Raw genomic sequence first — 13,176 nt, forward strand, 5'->3', positions numbered from 1 at the left:
TCAGCGTTTCCACTTTGGCCTTCATGTGGGCCATCTCTTCATCCGCATGAGCCCCGAAGAGGGTAGATCCCGAAAAGGGTAAGTTAGCAATCTGCTGCTGCGCCTCAGGCTTAAAAGAGGTAAGGCGCAACCAGGAGTGTTGTCTCAAGTTTATGCCATGGCAGTACCCATGCGCAGCCAGGAGAGAGGCATCGTCGCCGAACGGATGACCTGATTTGAGACCATCATGCCCTCATTCAAGATCTCCTGGAAGTCTTCTCTCCTGTCACTCGGGAGGAGCTCAATGAATTGCTGCAGAGACTCCCACAAGGAGCGGTCATACCGACCCAAAAAGCGCTGATGAACTTGCCGCTTTCATCGAAGTCGCAGCTGTACTGCAGACTTTTCTTTCTGACGAATCAATTTGACGGCTCGCTTTGTCTGGAGGGACTGTAGACAAAGGGGCAGTGAAATGCTGCTTCTTGGCCGCTGTCACAATGACAGAATCCGGCACAGGATCTGCTCTGAAGAATGCAGGATCCGAATCCAGGGGCCTGTACTTCTTTTGAAGTCTAGATGGCGCAGACTTCACTGAGGACGGCGTCAGAAACCGCTCCATGGCAGGCTCCTCCAGTCCTGGCAGCAAAGGGCGAGAGAGGCGCCTGAGCTGCAACGTTTCAAAAATTACAGAAGTGGAAGGGGTGGGAACAGTCAATTTGATATCCAGCTTCTCTACCACTCAGCAGCACATCCTGGAACGTCACAATGTCATCCACTGGCAACACTCGTCGGAGGAGAGTCCGACAAAGAGGGAGAATATCTCCTGTCACTGGACGAGTCTGTATACCTGGACCGCAACCTTTCCCTCCGCCAACGATGAAATTACCTTGTCGAAGTTCAACGCTCACTGAAGAGCGATGCTTCGCTCAGGATCCTGACCTTGGCTTTCTGGGCCTTGCTGGAACCACTGGTCCAGGAGGTTGCGGAAACTGAAAAGGCTGAACCAAGGGTTCTGGTTGTGGAGGCTGAGGCGGTGGTGGAGGAGGAAGTTGCGGTAGACGAGGAGGCTTAGGCGTCCTGGGCCTTGAGGGCGAGTAGGTCCGGGAATAATCAGAGTCCGGTAACCTAAGTACTCTGATCTTCTTACGAGCAGGCCTCAGGGAGGACGCTCTGGAGGCGGACCTCTTTGAGAGCGAGCGCCAGCGCCAGCGCCGCGACCGGGTACTCCCAGATGAGGACGATGAGACGCTAACCACAGAGGCACTAGACACCGTTCTGGGCCTTGACTTCCTCTTCGACGCCGACTTTTCCATCCTCGATGTCGACCTCTGACATCTCTCTTCTCGATGTCGTTCTTCTGGACATCGACGAACTCCCCGACGTAGAGTGTCTTCGCCTCGACCTTTCTCTCCTAGTCGTCGATCTTCGTGTCGCGGTTGAAGGCGAACGGCGGTGTCGCCTCGACAGCGAGCGCCTGCCCGCGACTCATCACGACGTCGATGGTGTGTCGACGCCAGTGAAGTTCTAGATGTCGACCTCGTCCAAGGTCTTGACGTCCTCGACGCCGAACGTAGTAGTTTCGACCCAGAGCCCTGGGGCGACGGGGAACAGATGGTAGTTATACCTCTTGACGCCGACATCGAAGCCATCCACGTCGACTGGGACCGGTGCCTTTTCTGGGCCTTTTCCTGACTGGGGAGCCCCCAAGAGGCCGATGCACGGGCAGAGGATGATGACAAAGTCCCTCCATGCCCAGAAATCCCACCAGATTTTTAATGTCTCCTCTGCTCCAGGCCTTGGAGACAAATCTTCTCCCCGTCACGCAGGGTCCTCCTGGAGAAAGTGTGACAGATATCACAGGAGTCAGGGACATGGGTAGAAGGGAGACAGAGCATGCACACTCTGTGGGGGTCAGATTTTGACATCTTCCTACCACACTCCGGGCACTTGTCGAATAAAGCTGGCATTTCTACAAAATAGAGGTGCCAAAACTGGTCACAAAAAGACAGCAACTGGAAGAGGAAGACACCAGACGTAGATTGAAACACTATAAACATTGGAAAAGCTCAAACAAATTGAGGATATACCCAAAAGGGTAAAGCTCAATGCTCCAGGGTCCTGCTAGCAGGAGCTAGAAAAAAGAACTGAAAGCAAAAGGCCTTTGGCGGTGCATTCTGGGATACAGAGGGTCTCTGGAGAGTTCCTTAAAGGCACAGTATCCCTTTTCCAGACACATAATGGCAGTCTATGGGGCTTGTCTGTCCAACCCTTCCTCTCTATCATGACAAAGGGTTTTTGTGAAAGGGAGATTCTCTAGGTGTGAAACTTTACAAAGTGTGTCAAATGCACTATTATTTGATGAAGTGCTGGCCAATGTAGCCTTGTAGTTTTAGGCTGCATTATTTGTCTTTGATTTTCTCTTAAGTGACTATGCAGGACTGCAGAAGACAACTTAAGAGACTATTTAGATTGCTCCGGGGTCCGCGCACATGGGCGGGACTATTCACAAGATTATGACTTTACACAGAGATCCCCTACTACAGAACTATAACACTCATCTGACATCTTGGGAGAACGGAAGTAGCACCAAATGACTGCAGACACCCAAAAGACAAAAAACAAGGATGAAAAGAGGACTAACGTGAAGATTCCAGATCTAATAAAACATTTTACAATGCACGGCATGTAAATCCAGATAAGAATTTCGCTGCAAAACCACAAATCATTAGCATTTTGATTTTTGAATAAACCAGCTGTACCATACGCACAAATGTTGCAAGTTGTTTAAAAGCTAAATCGCGGGGCGTGGCCAAGATGGCGGGGTGAGCGGATGCTTCCTCCCGTAGTTCCTCCGGCCCGGCTCAGCTCGAGCCCCTTTCTTGCGCTTCTCTCCCCCCGCTGATGCTCAGCGAGTGAGAGGAGTGTGGCGGAGTACTTGGCGGGCACATTGATGTCACTTTGGCCCGGATCGCCTCGGAGGAAGCACTTCCAAAGTTTGGTCAAAGATAGAGGAACGGAGGAGAGCCCGGGAGGCGGAGCGAACTGCAGTGCTGTCCAGACGCCTCGGCTGGGCCTGGTGCTGAATGTTGCAGATTCGGAGGGGATCGGACCCGCCGCGTGCCGGAGGATAGCGGAGCCCTACGGGTGAGGTCTTGGCGGCACGGACGACTTTGGATTTGTGCTTTGCGCCTTGGCCCCCCGACTAGCGATGGCGACACACTGCGCTGTGCAGGCCCCGGTCCCGTGAAGACAATCGGTGGCCTCAGCACTGGGATCGGACCACTCGGGCCCATCTGTGACGCTGTGTGACATTGGCTGTGGAACTTCTCTGATTGCTGTGTTTCGGGGGGGCCCCGGCAGTGTCGCCAGCCGGGACCGCTCTACCCGACCCCGCCCTGCCGCCATCTTGTCCCCGGTAGACTGGTGGTGGTGGCCTTCATCGGTGCCCCTGGCTGGCTGGCGCTAGCAATCGCCTCTGCTGCTATACTACCTTTCTGTGGGACGTGTTGAAGGGGGACCCCCTGCTTCGGCTCCCGGTCACCGCCCAGGCTGGGCGCCGCGACTGGCAGGCCCGGACTGGTCCGCCATTTTGTCGCTTGTGACGCAGCACCCCTGCTTGCAGAGCGGTCCCCACATCTGGCGCTCGCCGGCGACTGGGCAACCCTGAGGCGACCGGACCTGTACCCTCTCGTCTACTGCAGCGGCTACGATGACTGGGAGAGGCGGCTCGAGGAAGGGGGACCGTTTCCTGCCGGATATGCTTGGCAGGGCCCAGCAGCGGCGGGACAGAACACAGCTGTCACCGGGGTCCTCCCGGGCCTCGGCGGATGCGACTGGGGGTGAACCGCCGGTCACGAGGTCCTTTATGGAGGAACTGTTTAGCTCCCTCAAGGAGGACTTTCAAACGCTGAAGGAGGAAGTGGCCAGTGAGGTCCGTGAAGTCCGCAGAGAGGTGGAGGGCCTCGGCGAACGAGTTGAAACGGTAGAAACGGCGGCCCAGCGCCGAGATGGAGATAGTCCATCTTCAACAGGATGTTCTCCGCCTCCGGGAGCAATGTGTTGAGCTCCAGGCCCACTCTGAAGACCTTGAGAACAGGTCCCGGCGGAACAACATCCGGGTGCGTGGTGTCCCATCCGCGGACGAGGGGGCCGACTTGGTGGCCTATCTGCAGGACCTGTTCCGGGAGATCCTGGGGGAAGATGCAGACTTCCCCGTCCGCATTGACAGAGCGCATAGGGTTGGTCGACAGCGCCAGTCATCGGCGCCCCCACCGGACATTTTGGCATTCTTACCTGACTTCTCGCTAAAAGAACGCATTATGGTTGAGGCCCGGAGGAAGCAGCCTCTAACTTTCCGGGAGCGGCCTGTAGCGCTCTACCAAGACCTGTCCGCCATCACGCTGCAGAAGCGCAGGTCCTTCAGGATTGCCACTGACTTTCTGCGCGAGCACGAGACGCCTTACTCCTGGGGACACCCTTTCCGTCTGATCTTTAGGTGGAACGGGGTGCTACACCAGCTGCGCTCCCTAAAAGACATCTGCGGGGTTCTGGGGCTCACGGCTACGGAGGAGGACGGAGCTACACCGTCGTGGAGGCGCCCGGAGAGACGGAGCCGACGGAGGTCAACGAGGAGACAGTCGCCGGCGAGTGCAGGTCGTCCCGATTCCCCTACTATCAGGGCGGACATGGCTGATGCTTTGAGGGCGGCGGCCGGGGACTTGGCCGGCTCCAACAGTGTGGCCTTGACGGCCTGAATTCACTCGGGGGGAGATGTTCTTAGCTTCACGTTGCTGGGTTTGGGGTCGGGGGGAGCGGATGGAGGTGAGTGGCTGAACGTCCACTTAACTGTTTTCTACGGACTTGCCCGTTTTTGGGGCTTGACTAAGACAATGGGGTGTTTAAGTTTGTATTTGGCTAGTTGCCACGGGTGTGTTTTGGGGAGATGTAAGGGTTGTTTTGTTGTTGGGGAGGTCCCGTCCGATGTTGCCCATGCCTGGCCTGTTCTGGCCTTTCCCGCGCGCCTGCCCCATGCGCCCCGCCCGCTGATCCCTTGCTTGCTACATAGCGGTTCTGATCCCCGGGTGGAATGCCGTCCTTAAAGGTAGTGACCCTTAATGTTAAGGGTCTGAATAACCCCGTGAAGCGAAGGGCGATCCTATCATTGCTGGAGGGGACGCAGGCGGATATATGCCTCCTGCAGGAGACTCATTTGCTGTCCCGGGATTGCCACAGGTTGCGCTCTGCCAAATTCCCCACCCAGTTCTTCTCCTCGGCGGCGACCAAGACCGCGGGAGTAGCCATTCTTTTAGCGAGCTCCTTTAGGGGGGAGGTTCTGTACAAGCATGCCGAACAGAAGGGGAGGCTCCTTGCATATCGCATGCGCCTAGGGGGAATAGCTTTTACGGTAGGCTCAGTTTATAGCCCGAATGATCACCAGGATCTTTTCCTGGACTCTGTGTTGATGGACGTCACTGCTTCCCCCGACCGCCATGTTATCCTGGGGGGAGACTTGAACATTGCTTTCGACTCGGCTATGGACAGGTCGGCGCAACGCTCCCCGCAGACGGGAGAACTTTCCCGCGCGGTGAAGGATCGGATTGTGGAGATGGATTTGCACGACCTCTGGCGCTCTATGCACCCCACCGACAGGGACTATTCCTACTTCTCCCATGCACACCGCACCTACTCGCGGCTGGATTATCTCCTGGTGAGTGGATCAATGCGCACGGCCGCCACAGCGGCGGACATTGGGGTCCTCTCCCTGTCCGACCATGCGCCAGTTTCAGGCGTTTTTCAGTGGCCGGTGGCCTCTCCCTCTCGGGGTACATGGCGTCTTCGCGATACCCTTTTACATAAAAAGTCTGTTGTGAAGCGCATAGGGGAGGTCATACAGGATTATCTAACTCATAATGGCAACTCCGACACGTCACAAGCAACGCAGTGGGCGGCTTTGAAGGCAGTCCTCCGGGGGGAATTTATTTCCATCTCCTCTGCTGAAAATAGGGAACGGCAACGTAAGAGGGACGAGCTGACCGCGCAGGTCCGGGAGCTTGAGCAGGTCCATCGCCGTACAGGGGCTTCGAGAGTTTGGAGGCAATTGAAGGCGGCGAGGAAGCTCCTGTCGGCACTGTATCTTGACAGGGCGGAGTATGCCGCTTTACGCCTGAAGCATGCCTTCTACTCAGGGGGGGGGACAGGTGCGGTAAACTCCTAGCCCACCGACTCCGGGTCGCACAGCAGCGTAGTGTCGTGAAGGAACTGGTGGGCACGGATGGGGTTGTCGTTTCTGGTGACGCGGAGGTGGCGGAATCCTTTTGCAGCTTCTACGAAGCGCTGTATGCTGGGGAGCCCTCCTCGCCGCGAGACGCCGAGGACTATTTGGAGTCAGTGGCCCTCCCGGTGCTGGATCCCGCCCAGGCGGACCATCCGGAGAGGGACATCCATGTTGAGGAGGTAATCTCCGCTATAGCGCGACTGAAGCATGGTAAGGCCCCGGGCCCGGATGGCTACACGTCCTTGTTTTGTAAGACCTTTTGCACCACTGTGGCCCCGCTCTTGGCTCGACTGTTTAATTCTTTCTCCGAGCCTGGCGCCATCCCACCGGATCTCCTGAACGCAACAGTGTCGGTCATCCCGAAACCCGGGAAGGACCGGACCTTGTGTGGTTCGTACAGGCCCATCTCGCTCTTAAATGTCGACCTCAAGTTATATACGGGGATCCTAGCGTCCCGGCTCGGTCTACACCTACCAGGATTGGTGGAGGCGGACCAGGCTGGCTTCGTACCCGGTAGACAGACGGTTGACAACACTAAGAGGGTGACGCATGTCCTAGAGAAGGCCTCGCGGATCCCGGGGGAGCGGATGCTGCTATCGGTTGATGCTGAGAAGGCCTTCGACAGAGTTCATTGGCCGTATCTCGAGCTGGTTCTTGGGAAACTGGGCATCGGTGAGAAATTCCGCACCATGGTCTTCAACTGTTACAGATGTCCTTCGGCGTCGGTGCGGGTCAATGGGTGTAGCTCCGGTAGTTTTGCCATCGAACGCGGTACGAGACAGGGTTGCCCCCTCTCGCCGCTTCTGTTTGCCCTCTACATGGAGCCGTTTGCCCAGAGGATTCGCAACAACCCGGACGCTATTGGGGTCAAGATGGGCCAGTATACCCACACGGTCAGCCTCTACGCGGACGATGTCCTGCTGACCTTAGACGACCCCAGGAGGTCGCTGCCTGCTTGCGTCCAGGAACTGGACGCCTTTGCGCGTGTGGCCGGCTTCAAAATGAATATGAGCAAATCGGTGGCGTTGGATGTGTCCCTGGCGGCAGATACCAGAAGGGACCTTCAGCGCCTTTTCCCCATGCAGTGGTCCTAGTCTACGGTGCCATACCTGGGGATCCTGCTGGCACCCACACTGCCTGAGATGGTGACAGCCAATTACACTTCCCTCGGCAGGAAGATCAAAGAGGAACTTGGCCGCTGGAGCAAGGGCCTTCTGTCTTGGCTGGGTCGCATCGCGGCGGTTAAGATGACGGTGCTGCCCCAGATTCTACACCTCTTTCGCGCTCTGCCTCTCCAACCCCCTGTGGGTTGGATAAGACAAACGCAGGCTGACATCTCCCGCTTTGTTTGGCAAGGCCGCAAGCCGCGGATGAAGAGGGTCCTCTCCACACTTGCTCCGGAGGCAGGGGGTCTTGGTATCCCGGACCTCCGTTAATACTTTCAGGCGGCGCAGTTGCGGTACCTGGTGGAGTGGAGCAGGTGGGAGTCCGACAAACATTGGCTTTTTCAGGATCAGGCGGTGGCGGGCCGCACCCTCCAGGAGGTTCCGTTCTTACGCCGCGCGCATCGCCCTGCTAATCTCTATGCCTCTTTTGTTACACGGGTCCCCCTAAGGGCGTGGGATGCAGTTTGCGAGGTTCATGACCTGACTACCTTCCCCTCGCCGTTCACGCCCATAGTGGGTAACCCGAACTTCTCCCCGGGGATGGAGCCGGGAGCCTTCTCCCATTGGGTAAGCGCGGGCTGTAGGGCGCTTTTCCAGATCTACGGGCCGGAAGGCGTGATTCCTTTTCAACAACTTCGGCAGGACTTCGGCTTGACGGAGACGGACAGACTGCGCTATATGCAGGTCCGACACTGGGCTCTCCAACCCCAGGTGCGCGACGCCGCTGCTCGCCAAATCACATCGTATGAGCGGTGGTTGGTGGCTCGGGTCTCGGATGCCAAGCTGATTACCGATTTGTATAAATTCCTTCAGCCCCCGACGTTCCACTATTATAACCCGGGGAGAGAGCGCTGGCACAGAGAATTGGGTAGGACACTCAGCCATAAGGAGTGGGACAAAATTGCATATCGGGCGCGGCATTCTGCATATCACACGGGATTTACGGAGACCTTTACTAAGGTGTCTACTTACTGGTACTACACCCCGGAAAGGCTGTACGAAATGCATAGACACACTGACAAGGGGTGCTGGCGGGAGTGCGGACAGGAGGGCACCCTCTCACACATTCTTTGGGCTTGTCCGGTGCTGACCGCTTATTGGAAGGAGGTTTTGGATGAGGTGGATAAGCACTTTGAGATTGAGCTGCCGCGCTTCCCAGCGTATGTTTTGTTGGGCCTTCCCAATGACCTCATGTATCCGTTGAAGTCCCGATGGGGTAGACAGATTGCGATTGCGCTGGGCTCGGCGGTCCAGAACATTCTTGTCCACTGGCGCACCACCACTGTCCCCTCCATTACAGGCTGGCTGCATAGGCTCTGGCAGGTGTTGGGAATGGAGAAGATGTCGCTTACGGTGGCTGGGGATGTAGATCAATTTGAGGAGCTATGGCAACCCTTCCTAGCACTACTGTCCACGGAAGTCCGGGAGCTCACCTGCCCGAGGTACCTTAGACTTCTTAGGCTGACGCCACCGACAACCCCGGTGGATTAGACTGCACGAGGGACAGGATCTTAGGGGATGGGGTGTGGGCTGATTGGGGCGGGTAATACTAATACAGGGCAATTGGACGGGGGAGTTGTTTTCGTTCTCTTTCTTTTATTGGGGGTTGGGGGATCGAGGGGACTGGGTTGTGCTTTGCTGTGTCGCTGGTGATTATCCGCGCTTGGCTTTAGATGGGATGTTGAGGTGCATGCGAGGGTTACACAGAATGGTTATTTGCCTCACATTTGCTGTATTTTTCTTCTGGACCACCGGACTACTTTACGCCAACGCTCCTGAGCTGCACTCCTCCCTTTATTGCGCTGTATGTAACCGTAACCTCCTATTCCCCTCCCCCATGTTTTTCTTGTCTTAATAAAAATGCTTTAAACCTAAAAGCTAAAATCGCCAATATGAGCATGCGGAAAAAGTTCTCTAGTCTTCTGTGGGCAAAATTCAGCAATCCAAGTGGCATCCATAGGCAGGTATGGACATCACAAGTAGAAACCGCCAAGAACTTAAATTGAAAATACCATAGTTCACACCATTTCCGTTACAAGGAAAATACATATTCAAGCAAAACATATTCTTGAAGCCAAGTTGGATTTCACCAGTCTAAAGGCTTGATAATTGTTGAATGTATTGTTGAAATATAAACATTCTTACCTCAAGGCAGTCATTGAATAGAAACAGTGTAACCTGTTCGCCTCGATCACACAATTCATCGCCAAGAGCAATGGTTTCCATTCGCTGAACTAACAACCGGTGAGAGGACAGGAGATTAGCCTGCAAAGAAAACAAATGTAAAACTGTACAGAAAGACAAGGCAATGAATAATACTGTGCTGCAATGAAGATAATTCAACTGCAACTATTAATATAGCTAAAAAAATAGCATCTTTAGCCACATGATCCTCCACCAAAAAAATAATACCCAATAGTCAAGATATACTTATGGCATCATTCCCTTAACTGCAAACTTAATAGGGTCATCACAGTAGTGAATTTTGTAGAACAGGACATCCCAAACAAGGTAGGCAAATCACTGGTTTGAGATGGCACCACTGCTGTATGTGTTCCAGTGGATCCAATTTAACCGTGGAAGAGGGAGACTCTAAACCTAAACTTCAGCCTCATCATTAAATAAATAGGACGCTAATAAACACTGCAACAAAAATGTCAGGATGGCCCCCAACATATTGGCATGTCCAGGATATCAACAATCAACTCATGACCCAGAAGAACCAGCCTCCAAATCCAGGTTCCACAGCAATTACAGCACAAACGGCCCTTATCACAGCCACCAACTAGATCCAAACCCTCTTCGACCAAGGAGAAACAGCAGCTTATACCCTCCTCGACCGCTCGGCTGCCTTGAACACAGTATCCCTCCACACACTGATCGAAAGAGTCCACCACATGCGCATCCAAGGGGATGCGCTCCGATGGATCACCACCTTCCTTACCGGAACAAACCAGAGGATCCACCTCCCACCAAGTAAATCACCAGCGGTGTCCCCCAGGGCTCATCCATCAGACCCACGCTCTTCAACGCATATATAACCCCGCTGGCAAACTGTCAGATCCCGTGGTCTGGACATCATTTCTTACAGACTACACCCAAATCATCCTCTCATACACAGAAGCTGCCACTACCACCACCAGAACCAACTTCCACATTGGAATTGCAACATACCTTCTACAGAGACTTCACACCATACAGAACGCTGCAAAGTGTGGCCCTTGCAGCCGATTTACCTACCTGCAAACAGTGTGGCTTCAAGAACCCGCCGTCTCCATTAAAACCCATTGGGCTAAACTCAGATTTTTATCTCTGCACCCGGCCACCTCTGTGCTGCTGGCGGTGCAGTTTTGATACTCACCTGACCCTTGCCCAAAAAAAAATAATTTCATCCAATCTTGCGTGACGCTGGTTTTCTAAGTAAGACCTACCCTCATATTTACAAATGCTCAGTTCTGTCCAGATCTACAGCGTAGCCAGTTTTTTGGTGGCCGCTGCCCGGGTAAATAACAGAAGACTCCTTCAAATGTAATTAGCTATTTGGGTCAAAAGGGGCTTATGGTTTTAACTTGAAACACCTATTGATGCACTTTATACCGGATTTACTAACTGCTGGATAATGGGCCTTTTTATACCTTATATATAATGCTTTGCAGACAGTATACACATTAATTGTAACAATTGAATGCCTATTTTATCTTTTTATTCATTTTAAATGTGAGGAGGATTATTTTTCCTGTAATGTCTTTTATGATTTTAGTTAATCGAAATAAAGAGCTATTGACTGACTGACTAACACACAAAGCTCATTTTTATAAAATTGGTGTGAATCTCTTTTGAGTCGTGCGTCAGTCATTGGTCAGGTGTGTGCAATAAATGTCTCCCACTCCTCTGGTCTAGGCCCAAGGCTGCTCAACCACACTACCACTAATAGAACATGTTGTCATGGTCATACCCCACTTTTTGACACTGGTACAGAAGTCATTCGACTGATGTGCACTGGGTCCCTGCTAACCAGGCGCCAGTGCTCTTTAACTGAAACAAAGTAAAATGTTAAGTCACATACTTTAGCACCCCTGTAAAACCCTAGTAAGTAGTACCCCTGCTACCCAGGGCATGGATACGTAAAAGGGTCTCTAAGGGCTGCAGTATGTATTATGCCACCCGAAGGGACCCACACACAAAACTGCATGCAGACTGAGTTATAGTGCAAACCATAAGTGAAAACACTACATGGTACACTACTTGTTTACCATGCCAAAGTCACTGCATGTAGTATATGCAAGTCATATCTACAGCAGACCTCGTAGCCCTAAGGCAGGATGCAGTATATTACTTGTGAGGGCATATCTGCATGAAGAGATCTATCCCAGTGCCGTCTAGTTCAATTACTAGATGGCACAAGTGAACAGGGAAGCCATCGTAAGTACATGTACTAGGCACTGGTCATTACGTGTTTCTCAGTTACATGATGGCTTTAATTAACCCTATGGTGTTTGGTATCATACACCTTGTCTTAATAAATCCATACTGATCCGAGTATTGGACGTTTTTTGGCCTGCACCCAAAGGGCACCTTGTTGGTGCCAGGTGAAACCTACTAATCCTCTAGTGTGCTGGATAACTGGTATTGTCCACCCTGCCACCAGAGAAAAGTTTGAGCCCCCGTCAGGTGACTGCCCATGCTCAGAGGTCAAAATTAATGGTTGCTCTGGAGAAAGGTGTTTACACCTCCTCCAGAAGGATGGCTAGTGATTTGGAATTTCAAAGTCAGGGGTGTCAAAGCCACTGCACCTTTGAAATGAGACCCTGGCTTACCCCCACCCCCCCAGACCTGGGAGATATTACCCCGTTCCCTGAGTCCCATTTGGCATCAGGACAGGCGGGTATTCAGATATGCAGTAGGCATATTGCATCACCAGGCTAGTCGCATCCCTAAGGTGGGCTACCAGACATGCTCCATGAAAAAAGGATTCCACCATCTTGTTTTCTGTGGAATTCGGAACTCTAGGACAGGGTTATGCCAACTCCCCACAAGAAATGGTCACATGGGGAATGACTTCAAGGATAAGTAGCCCATTGGCTACTACATTTCTGTTACCCTTAATGCACCCCCCCCCCCCGACACTCAGAACTCAGATTCACCAAATTAAAAAAGAGAAAAGAAGAGCTAAATAACGCAAGAACTGTGGACTAGCTTTGGACTTGGCACCAAACCCTACTGGCTCATTATTTGGCAATTGCAAAGACCCGGCTCGTCCTGCATCGGTGTATCCTCCAAAAGCCTTGGAAGCTGCCAGCACCTCACTACCCAGCATCTTCCTTGAAGTGGAGGAGCCACTTCCCTGCAGCCACTGACCACATCAACCCAATACGCCAAAACCCCCCTAGTCCACCAAGTAAGCAGCATCCCGGAAAGAGGTCTCCACGCTCCAGGTCAGATCCGTCTCCCTAACAAGTTTGGAGAAGTCAGGACCCCCAGGAACCGCCCTGCACCAATGCCTGGGGTATAGGAGCCCTTGCAGCAGCCATGGCTTGTTTACTGTCCACCCCAACACAAACATCGCCAACACAAACCTACCGATGTTGGATGTCAGCATTACTGAGGCCAGCACTGAGAGTGGCCCTGCTGTCTTGTTTGGTCCCTATCACTTGGTCGACTTAAAAAAGGGAGAGCCTTTAACGCAAGCAATCAGACAGCAAAATACCTATGCATCAGAGCCCCACAGCCCAAGTCAGAGTCTATTGACAGTGTACC

The 13,176-nt window shown here is 53.2% G+C and overlaps 1 protein-coding gene across 5 annotated transcripts in view; it reads right to left on the reverse strand.

Moving 5' to 3' along the window:
• ECT2 (epithelial cell transforming 2) overlaps positions 1 to 13,176 on the reverse strand; it is a 247,927-nt gene that overhangs the window by 41,141 nt on the left and 193,610 nt on the right. For all 5 annotated transcript variants that reach the window (XM_086944387.1, XM_086944385.1, XM_086944386.1 and 2 more), the window contains one exon: positions 9,565 to 9,684. In XM_086944387.1, coding sequence (XP_086800513.1) covers positions 9,565 to 9,684 — 120 coding nt within the window. The remainder of the gene's footprint in view (positions 1 to 9,564; positions 9,685 to 13,176) is intronic.

Source organism: Lissotriton vulgaris, chromosome 11, assembly GCF_964263255.1.
Source record: "Lissotriton vulgaris chromosome 11, aLisVul1.2, whole genome shotgun sequence".
Lineage (NCBI taxonomy): Eukaryota > Metazoa > Chordata > Amphibia > Caudata > Salamandridae > Lissotriton > Lissotriton vulgaris.